We start from the raw sequence: 26781 nt of genomic DNA, 5'->3' as shown, positions 1-26781 counted from the left end.
AGCAACAAAAAAAAAGAAAGAAAGAAAGAAAGAAAAGAAAATAACATATAAGCATGATTAAAAGAAGAAAGCAAAACAAAAAAGGAAAGAAAAAAAAAGGAAAACAAAAAAGACAGGGAGAGAGGAAAGGAGCTGAGGAAATGAATCCAAAGTTGCAGCAAGCCTATGTCTTTCGGAATGAGCTCGCTTTGGGGCTTGACCAACGGCCCTGAAGGGAGAGAAGCATATGTGCCCCTCTCCCAGCATCTTTTGGTGCTAGGACCCTGAACACTAGAAGAGTGTCCAGTGAGAAAGCATTGAAATCGGAGTGGACCTCACTGGAGAACAAAGTTGAAGAAAGGGTTTATTGTTGTCTGGGGAGGGATTGTCCTCAGGCAGGGGTCTGGGGTGGGGAGACCCCTAAAGGGGAGAGGGTAGGTGGGCAGACATGTTTCCAGAAGTGTGTTAGGATGTGAATGGTGAGCCCATGGCATTCCTCTGCAGCCCGTATTTGTGTGCTGAACTTGGAAGACCTGCAGTGAATCTCTAGCGGGCAAGGCTGGAAGGCCAATGCCCTTGAATCATTTGCATCCAGAGTCCTTTGGCCCAGGCGGCCAGGTCAGAAGTGCCTGTGGGGCTTTGCCGGGGTCCAGCCCCCGCAGGATCCAGGGGAACCTGAAGGAAAAGTGGCCTCAGCAGATGATTTAGAGAGAAATAAGGAAAGAATATTGTAGATAAGAAAATAGAGGAGAGAAAGAGGCTGATATTCCTTGGTTTCCATAGAAAGTCAATAAAACTTCGAGACAAGAAGTTTGCCCCATTCACGGAGGACACAGGTGTCTTCCTGGTCTCCCAAGGGAATGAAGATGCAGAACGTCTTCCCGTTCAGGGCTTAGAAACCCGGGCAGATAAGTGAACGCAGGGAGCCTCTATGCTCCAAGGATCAGCCTGAAAAAGAAAGTAAGAGAGAAAAACAGAGAAAAAAGAAAAACACAGGGTTACCAAGCTTCTTCAAGTGAGGCCCATTGTTTTTATTTTCAAAAGGGTCTTTTATACCTTTACTTGTACATAGAGGGAAATGAAAGATGCAAAGTCATACAGAGTCAGCCCAAACATTATGCCTATTTTGTCTTTATAGAAATCAAGATTATTTCTGTAAACCTTTTCCAAAAACAATATTGTGTACATTATCTTCTGGCCTTGGAGGCCTGTGAACATTTTATGACGCTCTTTTGATAAAGGCTGTTCAACCAGAAAACTTATTTTCCCTTGAAATGTTTTTTCTTATATTTCTAATCTATATCGGCCTCAGAAAGTATCAAACAGAGTTACATTCTCACGAAGCAAAGATGCAGTGAGTTACAAGAAAGAACCAATTAGCTCAAAAGTCTGATGTGGTTAATTTCAGGCTACAACTGTTTTCCTTACTTTCCAACTATGTTAACTAATGCAGTCCCAGGTGCACAGCGGATTAGAGACATGGGAACTCAGCAACACGCATTGGCCCAACAAAGAAATCCTATGCCTAGCACTACTCGAATAACTGTTAACTCTTTGAAAGGCTCTATGTTTTAGGCTTTCCATGCCTCTCACAGTAGGGAGGCTGTAAATAATCATATGATTAGCTCCAACAGTCTGGATATATTTGCCAAGCAAGATATAATGCTAAAAGAGGGGGTTTTAGTTGGAAATATTTCTCTCATGCACAGGAGACTACCTAGCTATAGTTCGAAGATGATTTTCTCCAGAGAAAAGTAGTCAAGAATAGCACCCAGTTAATGTTAGAGGAGATGCTGAAAGTCATGAAATAGTAAAACAGACAGATACTGGTTTTGGAGTGGATGCTCGAGAAAGACTAGGGAGCCCATTGAGTTCTGAAGACTTGTTTAACAGTTCTCTTCCACACGACCTTGTCATGGGTGGGATCCCCCGGGGTGGCTCCAGGCAGGGCTTCAGCAAGGGGAATTCCCCGAGGAAAGTGTCGGTGGTTGGATGGCGGGAGTGGGAGTGGGCAGGCCCTCGGCCGCCTCAGCGAATGAGGAGCTTGCACGTGCGGGGGTGGGGCTGTGGGAAAGCCCCCAAAGGCCCGAGGGGGCGGGGCCCAGGCCCTCTTTGGAGACGACGGTGTGAGGGAAGGAGGCACCGGCGTGCAGCGGCAGGTAGGAGATGGAAAACCTCGTGGGCCTCGTTTGCAGAGCCCCGGGGGCTGCTTCTGAGCACGGGGGAGGTGCGTGTCCGGCGCCCTTCAACGTCTTAGCCGGAGGGCAAGGTTGTCGGGCCAGCGCCGCTGGTGCGGATGCCCTTCGGGGACCCTCTGTCCCTGAGGGGCCGTCGCCGGCAGTCGGGCGCCCCCAGCGGGGTGACTTGGCTCCCGGGTCAGCGGGGCTGGCGCCTGGCCAGAAAGTCGCCCTGAGTTGGAGGGGGCCGTGGGGGGTGGGCGCTGGGCTTCAGAATCTGGGGAACACGTGCTACGTGAATGCGGCGCTGCAGTGTCTGAGCCACACGCCGCCCCTGGCCAGCTGGCTGGTGTCCCGGCAGCACGCCACCCTCTGTCCGGCCGGCGGCTCCTGCACGCTCTGTGCCATGCGAGCTCACGTGACCCGAGCCCTCCTTCACGCGGGAGAGGTGATCCGGCCCCACAAGGACCTGCTGGCGGGCTTCCACAGACACCAGCAGGAAGATGCCCACGAGTTTCTGATGTTCACTCTGAGTGGCATGCAGCAAGGGTGCCTGAGTGCATCCCAGCCGTCGGGCCACGCCTCCGAGGACACCAGCGTCGTCCGTCAGATCTTCGGCGGGACGTGGAGGTCTCAGATCCAGTGTCTCCACTGCCTCGGTGTCTCGGACACGTTCGACCCTTACCTGGACATCAGCCTGGATATCACGGCGGCTCAGAGTGTGGAGCAAGCTCTGAGAGAGCTGGTCAAGCCCGAGAAGCTGGAGGCGGAAAATGCCTATGACTGTGGCGTTTGTCTCCGGAAGGTGCCTGCCACCAAGAGGTTGACTCTGCACAGGACCTCCCAGGTCCTGGTGCTGGTGCTGAAGCGGTTCACACAGCTGAGCGGGGCCAAAAGGGCTCAGGAGGTGCGCTATCCCCAGTGCCTGGACGTGCAGCCCTACACGTCTGAGCGGAAGGCAGGGCCCCTGGGCTACGTGCTCTATGCCGTGCTGGTGCACTCCGGGTGGAGCTGTGAGCGAGGACACTACTTTTGCTACGTCCGAGCGGGCAACGGCCAATGGTATAAGATGGACGATGCCAAGGTGACAGCCTGTGACGAGACCGCTGCCCTGAGCCAGAGCGCCTACGTCCTGCTCTACGCCCGGGAGGGTGCGTGGGAAGGGGGCGCTGGGGGAGGGGCAGCGGCCCCCCTCGGGGCTGACCCCACAGACCCCGGGCAGCCTGCAGGAGACGCCAGCGGCAGAGCTCCTGGGTTGCAGGATTCCCCGGGGTACACAGAGGCCGAAGGGATGAGCTTAGAGCAGTGGAGACGCCTGCAAGAACACAACCGACCGAAGCCGGCCTTGGAGCTGCGCAAGGTCCAGGCTGCCCTGCCTGCCGGCGCAGTCGTGATTCACCGGTCCAGACACGGAGGAGGGAGAAACCGCCCGCCGCCCGCCCAGGAGCACCACCGGCTCGACCGTCCCAGCACGGACACCCCGCCTCCGGGGCCGACGGACGTCGGCCACGGCCCTTGTGCCGGAGGGAGGGCCAGAGCGACCAAGGGGAGGAACAAGAAGCCGCGGCCATCTCTGGGGCTGTGGCGGTAGGCCGGCTCTGATGCACACGCGTGCAGACGCCCAGGCACACCCTGCATGGGGCACGCCCTGGGCGACGCACCAAGAGTGCCGACGAGGAGCGAGTTCCTCTCTGGCGGTGAGGACGATGCGGCCTCCGGGGGGAAAAAGGCGGGCCGGGAGTGAGCCCGGGTCTCGGTGTTCCCTGGGAACGGGTTTGTGCCCGAGCGGCTCAGCTCTCGAGGGCTGGCTCTGCTGGGAAGTCGGCGGAGCGAATGGGGTGCGTGAGCGGGTCTGAGCACGGTGCCAGGGCCTGCCACTTCTGCGAGGGATGTCCGGAGCCCTTCGGCGGGGAGGTGCAGGGAAGAGCGGCTGCAGGTCCACGCACCGTGTCCTTCCGGCCGGCCAGGCTCTCGAAAATGCCCCAAACGTCGAGCAGCGTCTGGGGGGGGGGAAGATGGGCAAGCAGTCTTTATGGGTGGCTGTCCTCGGGAGGCCTCGCGCTACTAGGCAGAGGGTCCGGCAGGAATGAGGCGGGGATCTGTGCGTCCCCGGCAGGACGCTCGTCCGCAAAGTTCCCTGGGGCTCCATTTCCGGTGCAAGGAGCATGCTGGAGAAGCGCCCAGTGCCAAACAGGAGAAGCGATCCACGATGCCATGAGCACCACCACCGGCACCACCAGCACCGACACGAAGGCCAAGGGGAGAAAGGCGAGCCAACTAGTCCCAAAGAAACCTCTCCACCAGCTGTGCACCAGGGCCTAGGTGGAGATCCGTCGCGCAGCGTTCATTTCTGAAAGCAAAGGTCCTCCCCGCACTGAGGAAAGGCCCGAGCCTACCCTAGATGGGGATAGCAAGACAACTGGACCTCCGACCCTGCCCGTCCTGCCTGGCAGTCAGTTGTCTCTTCCAGCTGGGCCCCGGACAAACGCCGCTGGACGCGAGAGGATGCGGCCGGCCTCCAAAGTGCCTGGGGCGGTGGGGAAACTGTCCTCCCCTAGCTGCTTTCTCGACTGCCTCATGATTCCCGTGACCCGGTGGAGGGGCGCCTGAGGACCCTTATCGATCACCTCTTGCGTTTTATTTCTGTTTCTTGGCTGACGGCCGCGAACCCCAAACCCTCCAGCAAAGGGCTGGAGGACCGGGAATGTGCGGTTTAACATCTCAGACCTCGAGGGACAACTCTGGCTGCTGACTGCGCGAGTCGGCGTGGCAAGGAAGAGAGAACGTTCCGATGGCTCGCTTCCCCCGCATGCTTACCTGCAGCGCACCATGCCCTCCACACGTGGAGAGGAAAAAGAGTGATGAGCAGTATCTTCCCCCAAGAACACGAACAAGCGTGCCCCGCGCGAGGACGTGGAGCCACCCACAGCCCTCCCTCATCATCACCACCCATCTTCCTCCGCCCCATCGTCTCCAATGGACTTACTGCTTGCCCCACCCACCCCCTCTGAAGAAGAAGGAGAAGGAGAAGGAGAAAAAGGAGAAGAACGGCGACTGGAGCGGCGTGGCAGAGGGAGCGGGAAGGTGGCCTTACGCTGGGGGAAACCCCTGCAAAAGCGAGAAAAACACTGGCTGATCTCGCTTCTCTGTGCCATGGGAAGGAGGCAAGAGGACAGCAAGGGTGTGAGCACTTGGACGATAAAGCTCAAAGCGGTAGGGTCCTGGGATGGGATGGGGAAGCGGGACGTGGGAGGGGTGCAAGAGGCTAAGGAAGAAGGCGGGGTCAGGGCCGATCTTTCCTAGTAAGGGTCCACGGAATCAACGCTTCAGCTATGTATGGGAAACACGTGGACCGTGAAACCCCCATCGTCCTGGAAGGCAAGCATAATGTCCAGGACGGGAGAGCAAACAAACACACCTGTCCCACACCGAGAAGGAAAGCAACAGTCATCCTCTTCCAGGAGGGAAACCGTTTTTATACCTTGACTTATAGCGGGTTTTAAGCCCTGGAATTGGAAAAGACGACTGTATGAGTCAACTACTGTATATAAAATAGGGAAAGAAAATAAAAGCAACAAAAAAATAACAAAATGAACACAAAATTAAAAAAAAATTTAAAAAGGAAAACCAAAAAAAAAAAAAACCGCACACACACACACACACACACACACACACACAATAAACCGCCCGAAAAACCCCCCCAAAAAACAAAAAGCAAAGACAACAACAACAACAACAACTATCAAAACAAATGGAAGAAGGAAAAGGAAGGGCGAAAGGCAACGGAGACATAAGAGGAGCTGAAGCAATGCATCCAAAGTTGCGGCAATTCTATGCCTTTTGGAATGAGCTCGCTTTGGGGCTTGACCAACGGCCCTGAAGGGAGAAAAGCATATGTGCCCCTCTCCCAGCAGCTTTTGGTGCCAGGACCCTGAACGCTAGGAGAGTGTCCAGTGAGAAAGCATAGAAAGCATAGAGTGGACCTCACTGGAGAGCAAAGTTGAGGCAAGGGTTTCTTATTGTGTGGGGAGGGGTTGTCCTCAGGCAGGGGTCTGGGGTGGGGAGACCCCTAAAGGGGAGAGGGTAGGGGGGGAGACATATGTTTGCACAAGTGTGTTAGGACGTGAATGGTGAGCCCACGGCATTCCTCTGCAGCCCGCATTTGTGTGCTGAACTTGGAAGGCCCGCAGTGAATCTCTAGCGGGCAAGGCTGGAAGGCCCAGTGGCCCCGAATCATTTGCATCCGGAGCCCTTTGGTCCAGGGGGCCAGGTCGGAAGTGCGTGCGGGGCTTCGTCAAGGGGAATTCCCGAGAAAGTGTCGGTGGTTGGATGGCGGGAGTGGGAGTGGGCAGGCCCTCGGCCGCCTCAGCGAATGAGGAGCTTGCACGTGCGGGGGTGGGGCTGTGGGAAAGCCCCCAAAGGCCCGAGGGGGCGGGGCCCAGGCCCTCTTTGGAGACGACGGTGTGAGGGAAGGAGGCACCGGCGTGCAGCTGCAGGTAGGAGATGGAAAACCTCGTGGGCCTCGTTTGCAGAGCCCCGGGGGCTGCTTCTGAGCACGGGGGAGGTGCGTGTCCGGCGCCCTTCAACGTCTTAGCCGGAGGGCAAGGTTGTCGGGCCAGCGCCGCTGGTGCGGATGCCCCTCGGGGACCCTCTGTCCCTGAGGGGCCGTCGCCGGCAGTCGGGCGCCCCCAGCGGGGTGACTTGGCTCCCGGGTCAGCGGGGCTGGCGCCTGGCCAGAAAGTCGCCCTGAGTTGGAGGGGGCCGTGGGGGGTGGGCGCTGGGCTTCAGAATCTGGGGAACACGTGCTACGTGAATGCGGCGCTGCAGTGTCTGAGCCACACGCCGCCCCTGGCCAGCTGGCTGGTGTCCCGGCAGCACGCCACCCTCTGTCCGGCCGGCGGCTCCTGCACGCTCTGTGCCATGCGAGCTCACGTGACCCGAGCCCTCCTTCACGCAGGAGAGGTGATCCGGCCCCGCAAGGACCTGCTGGCGGGCTTCCACAGACACCAGCAGGAAGACGCCCACGAGTTTCTGATGTTCACTCTGAGTGGCATGCAGCAAGGGTGCCTGAGTGCATCCCAGCCGTCGGGCCATGCCTCCGAGGACACCGGCGTCGTCCGTCAGATCTTCGGCGGGACGTGGAGGTCTCGGATCCAGTGTCTCCACTGCCTCGGTGTCTCGGACACGTTCGAACCTTACCTGGACATCAGCCTGGATATCACGGCGGCTCAGAGTGTGGAGCAAGCTCTGAGAGAGCTGGTCAAGCCCGAGAAGCTGGAGGCGGAAAATGCCTATGACTGTGGCGTTTGTCTCCGGAAGGTGCCTGCCACCAAGAGGTTGACTCTGCACAGGACCTCCCAGGTCCTGGTGCTGGTGCTGAAGCGGTTCACACAGCTGAGCGGGGCCAAAAGGGCTCAGGAGGTGCGCTATCCCCAGTGCCTGGACGTGCAGCCCTACACGTCTGAGCGGAAGGCAGGGCCCCTGGGCTACGTGCTCTATGCCGTGCTGGTGCACTCCGGGTGGAGCTGTGAGCGAGGACACTACTTTTGCTACGTCCGAGCGGGCAACGGCCAATGGTATAAGATGGACGATGCCAAGGTGACGGCCTGTGACGAGACCGCTGCCCTGAGCCAGAGCGCCTACGTCCTGCTCTACGCCCGGGAGGGTGCGTGGGAAGGGGGCGCTGGGGGAGGGGCAGCGGCCCCCCTCGGGGCTGACCCCACAGACCCCGGGCAGCCTGCAGGAGACGCCAGCGGCAGAGCTCCTGGGTTGCAGGATTCCCCGGGGTACACAGAGGCCGAAGGGATGAGCTTAGAGCAGTGGAGACGCCTGCAAGAACACAACCGACCGAAGCCGGCCTTGGAGCTGCGCAAGGTCCAGGCTGCCCTGCCTGCCGGCGCAGTCGTGATTCACCGGTCCAGACACGGAGGAGGGAGAAACCGCCCGCCGCCCGCCCAGGAGCACCACCGGCTCGACCGTCCCAGCACGGACACCCCGCCTCCGGGGCCGACGGACGTCGGCCACGGCCCTTGTGCCGGAGGGAGGGCCAGAGCGACCAAGGGGAGGAACAAGAAGCCGCGGCCATCTCTGGGGCTGTGGCGGTAGGCCGGCTCTGATGCACACGCGTGCAGACGCCCAGGCACACCCTGCATGGGGCACGCCCTGGGCGACGCACCAAGAGTGCCGACGAGGAGCGAGTTCCTCTCTGGCGGTGAGGACGATGCGGCCTCCGGGGGGAAAAGGCGGGGCCGGGAGTGAGCCCGGGGTCTCGGTGTTCCCTGGGAACGGGTTTGTGCCCGAGCGGCTCAGCTCTCGAGGGCTGGCTCTGCTGGGAAGTCGGCGGAGCGAATGGGGCGCGTGAGCGGGTCTGAGCACGGTGCCAGGGCCTGCCACTTCTGCGAGGGATGTCCGGAGCCCTTCGGCGGGGAGGTGCAGGGAAGAGCGGCTGCAGGTCCACGCACCGTGTCCTTCCGGCCGGCCAGGCTCTCGAAAATGCCCCAAACGTCGAGCAGCGTCCGGGGGGAAGATGGGCAAGCAGTCTTTATGGGTGGCTGTCCTCGGGAGGCCTCGCGCTACTAGGCAGAGGGTCCGGCAGGAATGAGGCGGGGATCTGTGCGTCCCCGGCAGGACGCTCGTCCGCAAAGTTCCCTGGGGCTCCATTTCCGGTGCAAGGAGCATGCTGGAGAAGCGCCAAGTGCCAAACAGGAGAAGCGATCCACGATGCCATGAGCACCACCACCGGCACCACCAGCACCGACACGAAGGCCAAGGGGAGAAAGGCGAGCCAACTAGTCCCAAAGAAACCTCTCCACCAGCTGTGCACCAGGGCCTAGGTGGAGATCCGTCGCGCAGCGTTCATTTCTGAAAGCAAAGGTCCTCCCCGCACTGAGGAAAGGCCCGAGCCTACCCTAGATGGGGATAGCAAGACAACTGGACCTCCGACCCTGCCCGTCCTGCCTGGCAGTCAGTTGTCTCTTCCAGCTGGGCCCCGGACAAATGCCGCTGGACGCGAGAGGATGCGGCCGGCCTCCAAAGTGCCTGGGGCGGTGGGGAAACTGTCCTCCCCTAGCTGCTTTCTCGACTGCCTCATGATTCCCGTGACCCGGTGGAGGGGCGCCTGAGGACCCTTATCGATCACCTCTTGCGTTTTATTTCTGTTTCTTGGCTGATGGCCGCGAACCCCAAACCCTCCAGCAAAGGGCTGGAGGACCGGGAATGTGCGGTTTAACATCTCAGACCTCGAGGGACAACTCTGGCTGCTGACTGCGCGAGTCGGCGTGGCAAGGAAGAGAGAACGTTCCGATGGCTCGCTTCCCCCGCATGCTTACCTGCAGCGCACCATGCCCTCCACACGTGGAGAGGAAAAAGAGTGATGAGCAGTATCTTCCCCCAAGAACACGAACAAGCGTGCCCCGCGCGAGGACGTGGAGCCACCCACAGCCCCTCCTCATCATCACCACCCATCTTCCTCCGCCCCATCGTCTCCAATGGACTTACTGCTTGCCCCACCCACCCCCTCTGAAGAAGAAGGAGAAGGAGAAGGAGAAAAAGGAGAAGAACGGCGACTGGAGCGGCGTGGCAGAGGGAGCGGGAAGGTGGCCTTACGCTGGGGGAAACCCCTGCAAAAGCGAGAAAAACACTGGCTGATCTCGCTTCTCTGTGCCATGGGAAGGAGGCAAGAGGACAGCAAGGGTGTGAGCACTTGGACGATAAAGCTCAAAGCGGTAGGGTCCTGGGATGGGATGGGGAAGCGGGACGTGGGAGGGGTGCAAGAGGCTAAGGAAGAAGGCGGGGTCAGGGCCGATCTTTCCTAGTAAGGGTCCACGGAATCAACGCTTCAGCTATGTATGGGAAACACGTGGACCGTGAAACCCCCATCGTCCTGGAAGGCAAGCATAATGTCCAGGACGGGAGAGCAAACAAACACACCTGTCCCACACCGAGAAGGAAAGCAACAGTCATCCTCTTCCAGGAGGGAAACCGTTTTTATACCTTGACTTATAGCGGGTTTTAAGCCCTGGAATTGGAAAGACGACTGTATGAGTCAACTACTGTATATAAAATAGGGAAAGAAAATAAAAGCAACAAAAAAATAACAAAATGAACACAAAATTAAAAAAAAATTTAAAAAGGAAAACCAAAAAAAAAAAAAACCGCACACACACACACACACACACACACACACACAATAAACCGCCCGAAAAACCCCCCCAAAAAACAAAGAAAGCAATGACAACAACAACAACAACAACTATCAAAACAAATGGAAGAAGGAAAAGGAAGGGCGAAAGGCAACGGAGACATAAGAGGAGCTGAAGCAATGCATCCAAAGTTGCGGCAATTCTATGCCTTTTGGAATGAGCTCGCTTTGGGGCTTGACCAACGGCCCTGAAGGGAGAAAAGCATATGTGCCCCTCTCCCAGCAGCTTTTGGTGCCAGGACCCTGAACGCTAGGAGAGTGTCCAGTGAGAAAGCATAGAAAGCATAGAGTGGACCTCACTGGAGAGCAAAGTTGAGGCAAGGGTTTCTTATTGTGTGGGGAGGGGTTGTCCTCAGGCAGGGGTCTGGGGTGGGGAGACCCCTAAAGGGGAGAGGGTAGGGGGGGAGACATATGTTTGCACAAGTGTGTTAGGACGTGAATGGTGAGCCCACGGCATTCCTCTGCAGCCCGCATTTGTGTGCTGAACTTGGAAGGCCCGCAGTGAATCTCTAGCGGGCAAGGCTGGAAGGCCCAGTGGCCCCGAATCATTTGCATCCGGAGCCCTTTGGTCCAGGGGGCCAGGTCGGAAGTGCGTGCGGGGCTTCGTCAAGGGGAATTCCCCGAGGAAAGTGTCGGTGGTTGGATGGCGGGAGTGGGAGTGGGCAGGCCCTCGGCCGCCTCAGCGAATGAGGAGCTTGCACGTGCGGGGTGGGGCTGTGGAAAGCCCCCAAAGGCCCGAGGGGCGGGGCCCAGGCCCTCTTTGGAGACGACGGTGTGAGGGAAGGAGGCACCGGCGTGCAGCTGCAGGTAGGAGATGGAAAACCTCGTGGGCCTTGCTTGCAGAGCCCCGGGGCTGCTTCTGAGCACGGGGAGGTGCGTGTCCGGCGCCCTTCAACGTCTTAGCCGGAGGGCAAGGTGGTCGGGCCAGCGCCGCTGGTGCGGATGCCCTCGGGGACCCTCTGTCCCTGAGGGGCCGTCGCTGCAGTCGGGCGCCCCTAGCGGGGTGACTTGGCTCCCGGGTCAGCGGGGCTGGCGCCTGGCCAGAAAGTCGCCCTGAGTTGGAGGGGGCCGTGGGGGTGGGCGCTGGGCTTCAGAATCTGGGGAACACGTGCTACGTGAATGCGGCGCTGCAGTGTCTGAGCCACACGCCGCCCCTGGCCAGCTGGCTGGTGTCCCGGCAGCACGCCACCCTCTGTCCGGCCGGCGGCTCCTGCACGCTCTGTGCCATGCGAGCTCACGTGACCCGAGCCCTCCTTCACGCAGGAGAGGTGATCCGGCCCCGCAAGGACCTGCTGGCGGGCTTCCACAGACACCAGCAGGAAGACGCCCACGAGTTTCTGATGTTCACTCTGAGTGGCATGCAGCAAGGGTGCCTGAGTGCATCCCAGCCGTCGGGCCATGCCTCCGAGGACACCGGCGTCGTCCGTCAGATCTTCGGCGGGACGTGGAGGTCTCGGATCCAGTGTCTCCACTGCCTCGGTGTCTCGGACACGTTCGAACCTTACCTGGACATCAGCCTGGATATCACGGCGGCTCAGAGTGTGGAGCAAGCTCTGAGAGAGCTGGTCAAGCCCGAGAAGCTGGAGGCGGAAAATGCCTATGACTGTGGCGTTTGTCTCCGGAAGGTGCCTGCCACCAAGAGGTTGACTTTGCACAGCACCTCCCAGGTCCTGGTGCTGGTGCTGAAGCGGTTCACACAGCTGAGCAGGGCCAAAAGGGCTCAGGAGGTGCGCTATCCCCAGTGCCTGGACGTGCAGCCCTACACGTCTGAGCGGAAGGCAGGGCCACTGGGCTACGTGCTCTATGCCGTGCTGGTGCACTCCGGGTGGAGCTGTGAGCGAGGACACTACTTTTGCTACGTCCGAGCGGGCAACGGCCAATGGTATAAGATGGACGACGCCAAGGTGACCGCCTGTGACGAGACCGCTGCCCTGAGCCAGAGCGCCTACGTCCTGTTCTACGCCCGGGAGGGTGCGTGGGAAGGGGGCGCTGGGGGAGGGGCAGCGGCCCCCCTCGGGGCTGACCCCACAGACCCCGGGCAGCCTGCAGGAGACGCCAGCGGCAGAGCTCCTGGGTCGCAGGATTCCCCGGGGGACACAGAGGCCGAAGGGATGAGCTTAGAGCAGTGGAGACGCCTGCAAGAACACGACCGACCGAAGCCGGCCTGGGAGCTGCGCAAGATCCAGGCTGCCCTGCCTGCCGGCGCGGTCGTGATTCACCGGTCCAGACACGGAGGAGGGAGAAACCGCCCGCCGCCCGCACAGGAGCACCACCGGCTCGACCGTCCCAGCACGGACACCCCGCCTCCGGGGCCGACGGACGTCGGCCACGGCCCTTGTGCCAGCGGGAGGGCCAGAGCGACCAAGGGGAGGAACAAGAAGCCGCGGCCATCTCTGGGGCTGTGGCGGTAGGCCGGCTCTGATGCACACGCGTGCAGACGCCCAGGCACACTCTGCGTGGTTGCACGCCCTGGGCGACGCACCAAGAGTGCCAACGAGGAGCGAGTTCCTCTCTGGCGGTGAGGACGATGCGGCCTCCGGGGGGAAAGGCGGGGCCGGGAGTGAGCCCGGGGTCTCGGTGTTCCCTGGGAACGGGTTTGTGCCCGAGCGGCTCAGCTCTCGAGGGCTGGCTCTGCTGGGAAGTCGGCAGAGCGAATGGGGTGCGTGAGCGGGTCTGAGCACGGTGCCAGGGCCTGCCACTTCTGCGAGGGATGTCCGGAGCCCTTCGGCGGGGAGGTGCAGGGAAGAGCGGGTGCAGGTCCACGCACCGTGTCCTTCCGGCCGGCCAGGCTCTCGGAAATGCCCTAACGTCGAGCAGCGTCTGGGGGGGAAGATGGGCAAGCAGTCTTTATGAGTGGCTGCCCTCGGGAGGCCTCGTGCTACTAGGCAGAGGGTCCGGCAGGAATGAGGCGGGGATCCGTGCGTCCCCGGCAGGACGCTCGTCCGCAAAGTTCCCTGGGGCTCCATTTCCGGTGCAAGGAGCATGCTGGAGAAGCGCCCAGTGCCAAACAGGAGAAGCGATCCACAATGCCGTGAGCACCACCGCCGGCACCACCAGCACCGACACGAAGGCCAAGGGGAGAAAGGCGAGCCAACTAGTCCCAAAGAAACCTCTCCACCAGCTGTGCACCGGGGCCTAGGTGGAGATCCGTCGCGCAGCGTTCATTTCTGAAAGCAAAGGTCCTCCCCGCACTGAGGAAAGGCCCGAGCCTACCCTAGATGGGGATAGCAAGACAACTGGACTTCCGACTCTGCCTGCCCGGCCTGCCTGGCAGTCAGTTGTCTCTTCCAGCTGGGCCCCGGACGAACACCGCTGGACGCGAGGAGATGCGGCCGGCCTCCAAAGTGCCTGGGGCGGTGGGGAAACTGTCCTCCCCTAGCTGCCTTCCCGACTGCCTCATGATTCCCGTGACCCGGTGGAGGGGCGCCCGAGGACCCTTATCGATCACCTCTTGCATTTCATCTCTGTTTCTGGGCTGACGGCTGCGAACCCCAAACCCTCCAGCAAAGGGCAGACCGGGAATGTGTGGTTTAACATCTCAGACCTCGAGGGACAGCTCTGGCTGCTGACCGCGCCAGTCGGCGTGGCAAGGAACAGAGAACGTTCCGATGGCTCGTTTCCCCCGCATGCTTACCCACAGCCCACCACGCCCTCCACAAGTGGAGAGGAAAAAGAATGATGAGCAGCATCTTCCCCCAAGAACAGGAACAAGCGTGCCCCGCGCGAGGAGGTGGAGCCACCCACAGCCCTCCCTCATCATCACCACCCATCTTCCTCCGCCCCATCGTCTCCAATGGACTTACTGCTTGCCCCACCCACCCCCTCTGAAGAAGAAGGAGAAGGAGAAGGAGAAAAAGGAGAAGAATGGCGACTGGAGCGGCGTGGCAGAGGGAGTGGGAAGGTGGCCTTACGCTGGGGGAAATCCGTGCAAAAGCGAGAAAGATACTGGCTGATCTCGCTTCTCTGTGCCACGGGAAGGAGGCAAGAGGACAGCAAGGGTGTGAGCACCTGGACGATAAAGCTCAAAGCGGTAGGGTCCTGGGATGGGATGGGGAAGCGGGACGTGGGAGGGGTGCAAGAGGCTAAGGCAGAAAGCGGGCCGTCAGGGCCGTTCTTTCCTAGTAAGGGTCCATGGAGTCAACGCTTCAGCTATGTATGGGAAACCCACGGACCGTGAAACCCCCATCGTCCTGGAAGGCAAGCATAATGTCCAGGACGGGGGAGCAAACAAACACACCTGTCCCACACCGAGAAGGAAAGCAACAGTCATCCTCCTCCAGGAGGGAAACCTTTTTTATACCTTAACTTAGAGCGCGTTTTAAGCCCTGGAATTGGAAAGACGACTGTATGAGTCAACTATTGTATATAAAAGAGAGAAAGAGAATAAAAGCAACAAAAAAAGAACAAAATGAACACAAAATTAAAAAAAAAATTAAAAAAGGAAAACCAAAAAAAAAAAAAACACACACACACACAAAAAACCAAAACCAAAAAACCGCTCAAAAAACCCAAATAAACAAAGAAAGCAACGACAACGACAACAACAACAACAACAACAAGAACAACAACAACAACAACAACTACCAAAACAAATGGAAGAAGGAAAAGGAAGGGCGAAAGGCAACGGAGACATAAAAGGAGCTGAAGCAATGCATCCAAAGTTGCGGCAATTCTATGCCTTTTGGAATGAGCTCGCTTTGGGGCTTGACCAACGGCCCTGAAGGGAGAAAAGCGTATGTGCCCCTCTCTCGGCAGCTTTTGGTGCCAGGACCCTGAACGCTAGGAGAGTGTCCAGTGAGAAAGCATAGAAAGCGTAGAGTGGACCTCACTGGAGAGCCAAGTTGAGGCAAGGGTTTCTTGTTGTCTGGGGAGGGGTTGTCCTCAGGCAGGGGTCTGGGGTGGGGAGACCCCTAAAGGGGAGAGGGTAGGGGGGGAGACATATGTTTGCACAAGTGTGTTAGGATGTGAATGGTGACCTCACGGAATTCCCCTGCGTGCATGAATGCATTCTTTTCTTTTCAGTTATGTTGTAACTAGTGTTCCTCTCTTGGCAACCCCATGGACTGCCACTCAGCAGTCTTCCGTATCCTTTGCATATTCTCACAGTTTTTTCAGTGTGATATCCTTTGTGTTGTTGTTTCCATCCTTTGGTCTCATCGTCTGTTGTCTTTTTTTCCTGCCTCAATCTTTCCCAACATCAGGGTCTTTTTAAATTAGTCATTTCTTTTCATCAGATTTCCACATTATTGCAGTTTCACCTTCAGTATCAGTCCTTCCGGTAAGCATCCAGGACTGATTTCCTTTAGGATGGACTGGTTTTACCTCTTTGCAGCCAAGGTAGTCTCGATAGTGTTCTCCAACACCAGAGTTTTCAAGCATCAGTTCTTCGGTTCTCAGCTTTCTTTGTAGTCCATTTCTCTCGTTCATACGTGCCTAGTGGGCAAACCGTAGCCTTAACTCATAGAACCCTTGTTGGCAAAGTAATGTCTCTGCTTTTTCATATGCTGTGTTGGTTAGTCATAACTCTTTTGCCAAGGAGCAAGCATCTTTTAATTTCATGGCTACAGTCACTTTCTGCAATGATTTTGAAGCTCCATAACAATATAAGCTGAGTTCTTTTCCACCGCAGCAAGGAGACTTTGAGGCAGAAACCCCCATGTAAGCCATTTCTGGCTCACAGACTGTGAGGAGTTTAATAGGCAAAGTTTATTGTGCAGTCTTGGAGTAATGCTGTCAGAGAGGAACAGAAAGCACGGTCTACCAGGAACGAGGAACTGACCCCACCCCCGAGCACCATCGCCCACCAGCCTCCCTCCAGACACAACGCTCACACTCCCAGCCTCACCTGGCGGCTCACTGCTGCCCCCATGTTTCTGTGTAAGGGCTGCCTGCTCTCAGACGCGCTTCTCCTAGAATTGTGCAGGCCCAGCGCCTTCCCTTCAACCTTGTCACCGCAGCAAGGCCTTTTAGACCCTCCTGACCAGTGACTCCAAGCCCTCCCTCACAACGCCCTTTTTTATTTTCTGTAAAGCTCTTGTTCTTTTCCTTCCCCTGTCTGGGTTCCATAGTTTTCTCTTTCCTCACTCCAGACCGAGAGCTCCTTGAAAGTCAGGGGCCACTGGTCATTTTCAGCACTGTCCTCGGTACCACTGAGTCACCTGGCATAGAGTGAGTACTCACAGCCTGGGTGCTGAGTAAATAAACGAGAAGATCCTGGGGCTCCCCTTCCCCTCCTGTCCAGGTCAGTTTCTTGAGATGATCACTCTTACTAGGAAGCGCATGCTGTTTCTGAGGCGGGAGCATGGCCACAATGACCTCCGCCATCCTTTTTCTCTCTCCAGTTGCTCCAGCAAAGCTCAGCCAGCAACCCCGACCTGGTGCCTCCTGGTGGCCCACGCTAGCATTGCAGGACTAACCGGAACCTTCATTCAGGTCTTCAAGGCGGAGGCTCTCCAGATTCCAGAGACGAAAGCGTGCTTCAGACAGGCTTCCAGGGCTGTGGAGAGACCCGGGAATCGCCTCCTGATTTTTCGTTTCCTCTCCTCTCTTTGGCGTTTAGTTCGTTCGTGTTGCATCCTCAGCTCACACAGGACAATGGTTTCCTCCCACTTTCAGATGAGAACCTCTATAACCCGGTTAGGGCTGGTCTCCTTTCTGGAACCCTGACTCTGAGTCCACAACTGTGCCCTCTCCTGCCCACCACAAGCCCCTGTTCCTTCAGCTCCTCTCTTGTCTGAGGGGCCTCTGTGAGTGGAAAGCATTTTTCCAAGCTCTCAGAACACAGGGGTCGAAGGTGGAGAACCAAGGTCGACAGATTTCCCAAGCGTACTGAGTGAACCCTTGGGGGGTCCAATAGCAAGCACACAATGTTTAGGAAAGGAAAGCAAGTCCTTCTGTCCTGTAGCACCGTCTACACTGGGGAATGGGGTGTGTGCTCAGCCTGGGTTTAAAATCCTGGAAAGGTGGACTGTGGGACTGAGCCAGTGTTCACTGGAGAACACTGTGGAGAGGGCCCACGCCCAGGCAGGACTCAGGGAGCGTGGAGAATCCCCCTCGCGCTTTGGACTTCTGAACGCATCGCCCATTGCCAGGAGCGGGGTGTGCAGGCCCCTGCTCCATGGCAGAGCTGCCTCCAGCCCTTCCTGCGCTCCCAGCACTGACACTGTGTGTTCTCTTCCTTTACCATCTCACATCGTCCCCCACCATGGACCCTGTTTCTGTTTGTGCCTGCTTGTGTGAGCATGAAAATGCACAGAGAATAATGGCCCAAATGGGGCCAGGTTGGTAGAGTTCACCAGGAACTTAGGGTCTCTCACTTCCAAAGCAAGCGGGAAGGATAGGACTGCGAACTGGCTTAGGGAGCTGGGGTCCTCACCTTCCTACTGGTCTCTGCTCACATACTGTGTTCCGGATAATCTGCCTCTTTCTAGGCTTTAGTTTTCAAATTGTACCAAGAGGGCTTGGATCAGAAGCTGCATAAGCGCAGGCACAGGCAAACGTGTCCTCTGACTCCAGCAACAATAGGCGGGCCGTTGGCACGGGTGGTCTCAGGAGGCCTGTGCTCCTGATGTGCGCAGAGGCAGGCGAGCTTGTAGCAGGATGGCCAGGACACTTGTCCTGTCCCAGCACCAGCCAGAGGGCATGTGCAGGCCCGGGGACAGTGAGCGCACCTGTGCCCCGCCTCCCTGCATAGGCACCAACACTGGACCAAGGGCTCTGCTCAGAAGGTGAGTTCTTTCGGATACCCCACCTGCAGCCTCTAAAAGGCACACATTTTCTGGAGCCCTAAGGACAGATAATTCACATGGAAGTGGTTCCCAGCAAGTAAATGGAATGTGGAAAGGGTGTTTGCCATGTATACGCTCAGGATATGAAATCATGCCCCGTGATGTGCCATACATTTCCCCTTTACGACCGAGTGAGATAAGCCCAAGGAACACACCTGTGTTTGAACGCACGTGTTGATGATGGAAAATCCACAGATTAAAGGTTGCTGGTCCCAGAATCTCTGACTGGAGGAAAATCAACAAGAAGGATCACTTGCCATTTGAAAGTGATTTTTATTTTATTTTTATGAGCTGTTAAATGAAGAGAGCTTGCCAGGTGGTGCTAAGGGTAACAACTGAGAGTGTTAGCAGCCTCGGTAGGGAGGCCAGGGGCCCCAAAGCAGCAGGAAGAAATAAGCTGTAAGTGACACCTGGTTCTGTGAACCTAACTTTTCTCAAACCTTGAGCTAAACAATGCGTTTTTCTTATGGACATGTTTTTCTTCAGCTATGCTAATGAAACTATGTACTTGCTTTGGGATCTCACTTTCTTCAAGTCGGTTCTGCCTAAGACTAACTTTTGTCTCAAACCTTGGGTTGATAATGGCTCAATAAATCAGTGTTCATGTCAATTGTTTTATGGCTGGGGATGACACACCTTGTGCCATTCTATCTCAAAAATGCTTATTGTGGGAGAGGGGCCTGGTGAAACTCCCTCAGCCTGAGGCGTCTCTCTGCCTGAGATGAAGTCTGCCCAAACCCATGTCCATTGAGTCGGTGATGCCATCCAACCATCACATCCTCTGTCGTCCCCTCCTGCCCTCAATCTATCTTTCCCAGCATCAGGGTCTTTTCAAATGAGTCAGCTCTTCGCATCAGGTGGCCAAAGTATCGGAGTTTCGGCTTCAGCATCAGTCCTTCCAATGGATATTCAGGACTGATTTCCTTTAGGATGGACTGGTTGGATCTCCTTGCAGTCCAAGGGACTCTCAAGAGTCTTCTCCCTCAGGACTATGTAACTGGTAGCCATGGGGATGTCTTTGACCGAACTGGCCTCCCAGACTGACAAACATGAGATTCCATACCAAGATTTCCCATTGCCAAAAAGATTGTAATACTCCCCTCTACAGTCAGTCACCTTTGTAAGCTTTATGCCACCCACTGGTGTAGGCTGCAGTGTCTCACCAGCTGGCTTCTGGTTACGAATCATGGCTGTAACCTGACTGTATCTACCTTTAACACTTCCCAGGTTAGGTTTAAGGAATTGGGGGATGAGTTCACTTAAGGTATATAAAGTTTTCACAAAAGTAGGTCGGGGTCCTTGGCTAAGAGGAGACTCTGGCTTTGGCCTGCTGGTGTAATAAACTGCACTCCACTATCTGCATGCCAAAGCCTTTGGCTGTGTGGGTCACAAGAAACTGTGGAAAATTCTGAAGGAGATGGGAATACCAGACCACCTGCCCTGCCCTTGAGACACCTGTATGCAGGTCAGGAAGCAACAGTTAGAACTGGACATGGAAAAACAGACTGGTTCCAAATAGGAAAAGGAGTATGTCAAGGCTGTATATTGTCACCCTACTTATTTAACTTATATGCAGAGTACATCATGAGAAACGCTGAGCTGGAAGAAGCACAAGCTCGAATCAAGATTGCCGGGAGAAATATCAATCACCTCAGATATGAGGATGACACCACCCTCATGGCAGAAAGTGAAGAGGAGCTAAAACGCCTCCTGATGAAAGTGAAAGAGGAGAGTGAAAAAGTTGGCTTAAAGCTCAACATTCAGAAAATGAAGATCATGGCATCCAGCCCCATCACTTCATGGGAAATAGATGGGGAAACAGTGGAAACAGGGTCAGAGTTTATTTTTTTGGGCTCCAAAATCACTGCAGATGGTGATTGCAGCCAAGAAGTTAAAAGACGCTTACTCCTTGGAAGAAAAGTTATGACCAACCTAGAGAGTATATTCAAAAGCAGAGACATTACTTTGCCGACAGAGGTCCATCTAGTCAAGGCTATGGTTTTACCTGTGGTCATGTATGGATGTGAGAGTTGGACTGTGAAGAAGGCTGAGAGCCGAAGAATTGATGCTTTTGAACTGTGGTGCTGGAGAAGACTCTTGAGAGTCCCTTGGACTGCAAAGGAGATCCAACCAATCCATCCTAAAGGAGATCAGTCCTGGGATTTCTTTGGAAGGAATGATGCTAAAGCTGAAATTCCAGTACTTTGGCCACCTCATGAGAAGAGTTGACTCACTGGAAAAGCATCTGATGCTGGGATGAATTGGGGGCAGGAGGAGAAGGGGACGACAGAGGATGAGATGGCTGGATGGCATCATGGACTTGACCTGAGTTTGAGTGAACTCCGGGAGATGGTGATGGACAGGGAGGCCTGGCGTGCTGCAATTCATGGGGTCACAAAGAGTCGGACACGACTGAGCGACTGCACTGAACTGAGAGAGCTCATTGAGAAAACTGGAGATGTGCACAATGTGATAGTTGCCAAGCTAAACTTTATTCGGGGCAAAATGAGGACTGCAGCCCAGGAGACAGTGCCTCAGATGACTCTGAGAGTCTGCTCCAAAGAGGCAGTGGGGGAAGGTCAATATATAAGATTTTGGTGAATGGGGAGTTCAATGCAATCAAGCGATTATTTTACAAAAGGTTTTCTGCTGGTCACGATGTCACCAAGAAGGGATTTAGTGATTTTCTAAATATGAAGAAATGTAAGAACTGAGATCAAGAAATCAGTTCCTGAAAATATCTGACTATCTAACAGGCCTGTTCCGCCAGTTTCCCTGGAGCAGGGTGCCTGCCTCTCCACCCTGAATCCCCCTCAGCAGATGCTGAAGGTCGGCAGCCTCAGCAGCACAGGGTTCCGTCTCCACTGAGGCAGCTGGCAAATCCCCTGCTGCGGGTCAGTCGCTGGCGAGTGCTCTTTACAAGTGCCGATTTGTAGCTGACAGTGATATCATGTGGAAGTAGTTGAGAAAATATTGAAAAGGTAGAACTGAGCTGTATTAAAACGCACTCGGTTAGGTTTGTCAACCGCAAATTGGCACTTGCAATGGCCACGTGCCTTCTGCCTCTGCAAGGATTAAATAATGTGCTGCTGCAGCTGCTGATTCTCAACACCCCCTGAAAGGAGTTCAGGGTGGAGAGCAGAAATGAAGCCCTCTCTGCTGTGGGAGAAGCTGGTGGGACAAGTCTTCAGATAGATATTTTCAGGAGTCAAGTTTATAAGACCAATTCTTGTACCTCCTGGTATCTAGGAAAGTGCTAAAATCCTTCATGGTGGTTGAGTTGACAGGTTTTATATTTTAAGGAATCAGAATTTATTATACGTTTGCTTTCCCATTGAGAAATGGAATATTTCCTGCCATAATGAAGAAGGAGTTCATAGGGCTTGGACTCCATCTTAGGCCTGTTCATGCTGGTCATGCTTGGCCACCTTTCCAATGGACTCTGAACTCTGGGTTTAGTGCCTATGAAAACAACAACAGAAGGATAAGACGCCCTCCAGACAGGGGAACCGTGAAGATCGTATCTAGGTTACTCATCGCCTAAGAGAAAACATACACTATCACCCCTTCCTCCAGACAGGCCATAAAATCTTCTGTATCGGAGTGTAACCTCGGGCTTATTGATATTTGGCTTATTGTTTGACTCTTTGAGGACATGAGCACATAGCACGTGAATGATGGGGTGATTGGGATTGTATTTTCCTTGGTTTATGTACGTCTCAAGGAATTTGGAGTGGTGGTTCAGACACGTACACATGGGGTATAAAAGATTTTCACAAATGCTGGCCGGGGTCCTTGGCTAAGAGGAGACTCTGCCTCGGGCCCGCCGGTGTAGTAAACTGCACTCCAGTATCTGCATTGTCCCGAGTGAGTTTGTTTCCCGGAATGAGTGGCTACAACAATATCAGTAACAAATAATTTCACAGTCATCAGTGCTGCAGCCGCCAGCCAAAGCTGAGCTGGTGACGCCCTGAGGGGACTCGGGAGGGAAAGGCTATCTGCCCTTTGGCAGCCTTCGGACTGCAGCTGTGCCCCATGGCGAGCCCCGAGGGAACTCAAGATGTGAAAATGCGGTAGGATAGAGATGGGTCCCAGCCTGGACACCTGGGGATTGTCAAGAGGAGTCAAGTGGAAGCTTTGCTCTCATCCAGACACTCCAAGGACAAAGCTAGTGGCAAACACTGAGCTCTGCTGAAGTAAAGAGATACAGTGCCCACTCCTTACGAGGACATCTCTGTCCACACATGTGCAGGAAGGCTTGTTGAGGGTCAGAAAGGGAAGGGAGTCCCGCACCATAAGTGTGGACATACACATACTGGCCTGTGTGGCGGAATCCATATTAGCAAAAATTTGCACAAGCATCTTAGGGTCGAAGGACCAGCCAGGTGTGAGAAAAGGAACAAAATAATTGGCCAAATGTGAACAAAGACCCCATATAAGGGCACTCCTATAAGGGCTTTAAACCACTCCTGACTGCGCTCCCCGTTCAGCACACGCGTGCTCCTCTCCCAGTCTGTGTTACTGTCGTGCTTCTGACATAATTAATTATTTCTCTGCGTGCTCTCCTACATGTTGCGCTGTGTCTCTATATAAAAATCTTTGCACCTGTTCTGCAGTTTTTGCTTCCTTGAAACATTTTTGCTTTCAAATGGAGTCAGAATCAAGGAACTTAGCCTGTAGCCTCTAGCCACTGGTGGACTGGCAGCTAGGTTCATTTCCTAGATGGGGAAATAAGATCCTACTTCAAGACCAAGACTGTGCCCCCCAGTGCAGGGGGCCGGGGTCCCATCCCTGGTCAGGGAATTAGGTCCCACATGCCGCAACTAAAATGTCCCACGTGCCACAGCCAAGTCCTGGCACAGCCAAATAAATAAATAAATAAAGACTTCTATTCCTTCCAGAACAAAACCATAGGATCCTGTCCCCAAACAGCTGAAATGCATATCAAAGTAGTGATTTCAGTGAGCCCGGCCTCTTGCATCTTCCCACACATAGAAAAGTGCTAAATTCATTCACTTGAGATATCTGGCTTTCTTTTAATTAACAATAATCGCTGATGTTCTGACTGCTTGCCCTTTGTGCGAAACTTCTGCATAACCTGGCTCCCCCCTCACCTCAGAGCAGTTCCCTCGGGTTTTCTTGAGGTGCTCTCTCCCTGTTTTGAAATCCTAAAAATTCCTGCTGAATAAAACATAACTCTAAACTTTTAGGTTGTGCATAATTTTTAAGCCAGCACTTTACTGTCTTTAAGGGAACAAAATTATTTGTAACACATGTAGTATACACTTCCTGGGGGCTTCTGCGGGGGCTCAGATGGTACGAAATCCACCCGCCAATGCAGGAGACTTGGGTCTGATCCCCGGGTCAGGAAGATCCCCTGGAGAAGGAAGTGGCAACCCACTCCCGGATTCTTGCCCGGGAAATCTCAGGACAGAGGTCTCAAGGGTCAGACGCAGCTGAGAGACGTTGCAACATCTGCAGCAACCGCGACGTCTGCTTAGACTTGCTTGTGTCCTGTCTGCCACGCTGTCTGTCCTCGGAGAAGGTTTTCTGTAGACCTGAGGAGATGTGTATTCTGGTTCCACTGGGTGGAATGTTCTCTATATGTCTCTCAGTTTAACTTGGTCTAAAGTTTGGTTTAATCCCAACATGTCATCCCTGATTTTCTGTTTGCATGATCTATGCATTGCTAAGAGCGAGATGTTGAAACCCCCTACGTTTTTGCAATGTTGTCTGTTTTTTTTCCTATGGATCTGTTGTTATTTGCTTAAAATCCTTGGGTGATCCAATGTTGTTTTATGTGTTTGCATATGTGTGAGTGTGTGTATGTGTACTTTTCGATGTATTAACCCTTTGTCATACAATGGCCTCCTTGGTGTTTGTATCGCTTTTTCTTAAAGTCTATTTTGTCTGATATAAGAATTACGATGCCCCCTTTCTTTCTGATTTCAGTTCTGTGAAGTACCTTTATCTATCCCCTCGCTTTGAGCCTTTGTGTATCCCTAAAGCTGGAGTGCGTTTCTTGTAGACAGCACACAGTCGGGTCTTACTTTTCATAAGCGTCTGTGTCCTTTTGTTGGTGCGCCCACTCTGGTTGCATTTAGACTGGGTGCGGATGTGTGAGCACCGACTCCTGCCGTCTGGCTGATGCTTTCTGGTTGCTGTTTGTCTCCACTGATTCCTCTTCCCTTCGTTTCTGACTTTTGTAAGCTGGTGGCTCTTCATCGGGGTATTGTTTCCCCTTTCTATATTTCCGGCATCTACTCTAGATTTTTACTGTGGTTACCATGAAGCTTACATTAAAATGTACACCTAAGGCCGTTTCTCCCGTGCTGATTGCAGCCGGGCTTTATTCGCCGATTAAGCGGCCCCCATTCACCTCTCCCTCGGTAAGGCTTTGATGGTCCCGTTCTCTCCTTTATGCTGTGTTTGGTAATAAGGTGGATTAGCTGTAGTTACTCTTAGTCATCCTTTCCTTGAGCCTTTATACTTGAAGCTGTTCATATAGCCCTCTTCTAAGTAATTGGAATTAACTAAATCTGAGTACGTATTTTTACCTTGCCTAGTGTGTTATATACTTTTGTGTGTGTTCGTGGGTTAAGTTAGTTAAGTCGCTCAGTCGTGTCCAACTCTTTGTGACCCCATGGACTGTAGCCCACCAGGCTTCTCCATGGGATTCTCCAGGCAAGAGTACTGGAGTGGGTTGCCATTTCCTTCTCCAGGGGATCTTCCAGACCCAGGGATCAAGCCCACGTCTCCCGCATTGCAGGCAGATGATTTAACCTCTGAGCCACATATGTGTGTTCATGTGTTACTTTGCATCTTTTTTGTTCTGCTTGAGCTTCTTCAGCTTCTTTGCAAGGCCGGTCTGGTGGTGATGAACTCCAGAAATAAAGCCTTTATCTCCCTTCATATTTGAAGGATAAGTTTGCTGAATAGAGTTTTCCTGGTTGGCAATTTTTATTGCTCTGCCCTCTGAATATTCCATTTTACTCTCTCCTGGCCTGTAGTTTTCTTCTGAGAAATCCCCTGATAGCCTCGTGGGGTTTCCTGTGTCAGTTACAGTCATCCTTGTAAGTAAATCAGACATTCCTATTTTAGATAGGAAAATTTAATCAGTATTTTGTAACAGCAGTAAGGAAAGTTTTCGTGGTCTGGGCGCTGGTTGGAAAATAATTTCCTGACATGAGACAGAGTGAAAGGGAAATAAAGTTTATTCGAGTGGGAGGTGCTATTAGAGGGCCAGCTCAAGAGAGAACCGTCTTTGAACAGGGGCCCTTAGTCCAATTTTATACCCAGGGTACAGGGAGCAGGATAGGGGTCTTGCGGGTCATTTGCTGATTGAATGAGAAGGGGAGGGTGGGGAGTAAAGCAAAGACCTTCTCCCTAAGGGCCAGGAGGGGAGACAGGTTATACTGCTCAGGAGGACCTGAAGTCCATCAGTAGGCACACCATGGGGGAGGGAAGGATGGTCAGGGCGGGTCCTCCGTTCCTGCGCTCCCTTCCCCTTGGTCTTCTCTGCTCTTCCGTCCTTGGGTCTCCACCGTCCTCCCTCTCTTTTATTTTTAGGGCCCATTCTTTGGCCCCGTCTGATACCCTGCTCACGTCTAACTATCTGCCTATTTCTCTTCTCAGGCATTTGGGAATCTGGCCTCAGGGGGAAAGGGGACGGTGACCGCTCTGGCTTCTTCAGGCTGTAGGGGCGTCTGGGGCTCTAGGTTCCCTTTGCCTGCTCTCTGCCAGGGTGCCTTTACGGAAGGAGACGAGAGTCCATGGAATGATAAGGAGGCTTGTTTCAGCGTTGTCTGGGTGTTGGCCAGGGAATATTCTTGTCAGACTATCAGTTGGAGATTTGTTGTATTCTAGAAGAAGCAAACTTAACAAGAAAGTTAAAGATACATGGCCCAAAGATTGAGAGAAGCAGAAAAGCTCCCGAGGAGCTGGGGGAGAACCAGGATCAGACATTGGACCGCGACGTTAGTGTCTCTCTAGGTGCAAGAAGAGGCGAGAAGCTGGGCTCATAATAACCTTTACCTGAAAACACCCGACTCTCTGCAGGCCGGTTCTTCTGGGTTTTTCCCAGAGCACAGAGTGCCTCATTTCTGATCTCCACCTTGAACTCCTTTCAAGGTCAGCAGCTTGCAGTGGTCATGATGTAATCTTTGTAGAGACAGCTGGCAAGTGCCAACTTCCAGTCAGCAGGGTCCCTTCATAGCCACAGATCTGACCATGCTTTGGGGGCATTTCACGGCCCTTGTGTCCCGGGTCTGATGAAGATTCCATTGACAGGCCACTGTGTGCTGTTACTAGACCAGACCTTGCAAGTAGCAAAAGTCTCAGGGCCATACCTGTCTTACTAGCCTCTTGGCCCAGGAGAATACTCCCTCTTGTTGCTTCTTTCCATATCTAGAGTTGCATTATTACAGTCATTGACATCATACGGGACTGCATATCAGCATTTTATCACAGGTCAGTCACATATTTAGTAATGTAAGAAACAATCTTCTGAAACAGGCGACAGTAAATAACATAGCTAGCAGTTATTAGTAAGGACACAAGCAAGAATCTATGTCAAGAACTTTCATTAGGTAGAGCCCAGTATATCAGGCTATCTCACTTAGTTAAATGATTATAGCCA

At 54.4% G+C, this 26781-nt stretch overlaps 2 protein-coding genes and 1 pseudogene across 2 annotated transcripts; all 3 read left to right on the top strand.

Moving 5' to 3' along the window:
• Positions 1-1716: 1716 nt before the first annotated feature.
• Positions 1717-3747, top strand: LOC114110836 (ubiquitin carboxyl-terminal hydrolase 17-like protein 6). The gene has a single exon (XM_042239130.2). It carries the CDS (start codon positions 2146-2148, stop codon positions 3745-3747), a length of 1602 nt encoding a protein of 533 aa, XP_042095064.1. The 5' UTR covers positions 1717-2145.
• Positions 3712-9897, top strand: LOC114112203 (ubiquitin carboxyl-terminal hydrolase 17-like protein 6). Its single transcript, XM_060398506.1, has one exon. The coding sequence runs from the start codon at positions 6660-6662 to the stop codon at positions 8259-8261; it is 1602 nt and encodes a 533-aa protein (XP_060254489.1). The 5' UTR covers positions 3712-6659; the 3' UTR covers positions 8262-9897.
• Positions 8882-12767, top strand: LOC114110831 (ubiquitin carboxyl-terminal hydrolase 17-like protein 6; annotated as a pseudogene).
• Positions 12768-26781: the final 14014 nt, after the last annotated feature.

The sequence above is a fragment of the Ovis aries genome, chromosome 1, assembly GCF_016772045.2.
Source record: "Ovis aries strain OAR_USU_Benz2616 breed Rambouillet chromosome 1, ARS-UI_Ramb_v3.0, whole genome shotgun sequence".
NCBI classification, from domain to species: domain Eukaryota; kingdom Metazoa; phylum Chordata; class Mammalia; order Artiodactyla; family Bovidae; genus Ovis; species Ovis aries.
The sequence above is the reverse complement of the archived record's forward strand: the minus strand, read 5'-3'. Positions and strand labels throughout refer to the sequence as shown.

Excerpts from the sequence above, each read along its gene's own strand:
- LOC114110836 (XM_042239130.2), top strand. The coding sequence starts at position 2,146 with ATGGAAAACCTCGTGGGCCTCGTTTGCAGAGCCCCGGGGGCTGCTTCT.
- LOC114112203 (XM_060398506.1), top strand. The coding sequence starts at position 6,660 with ATGGAAAACCTCGTGGGCCTCGTTTGCAGAGCCCCGGGGGCTGCTTCT.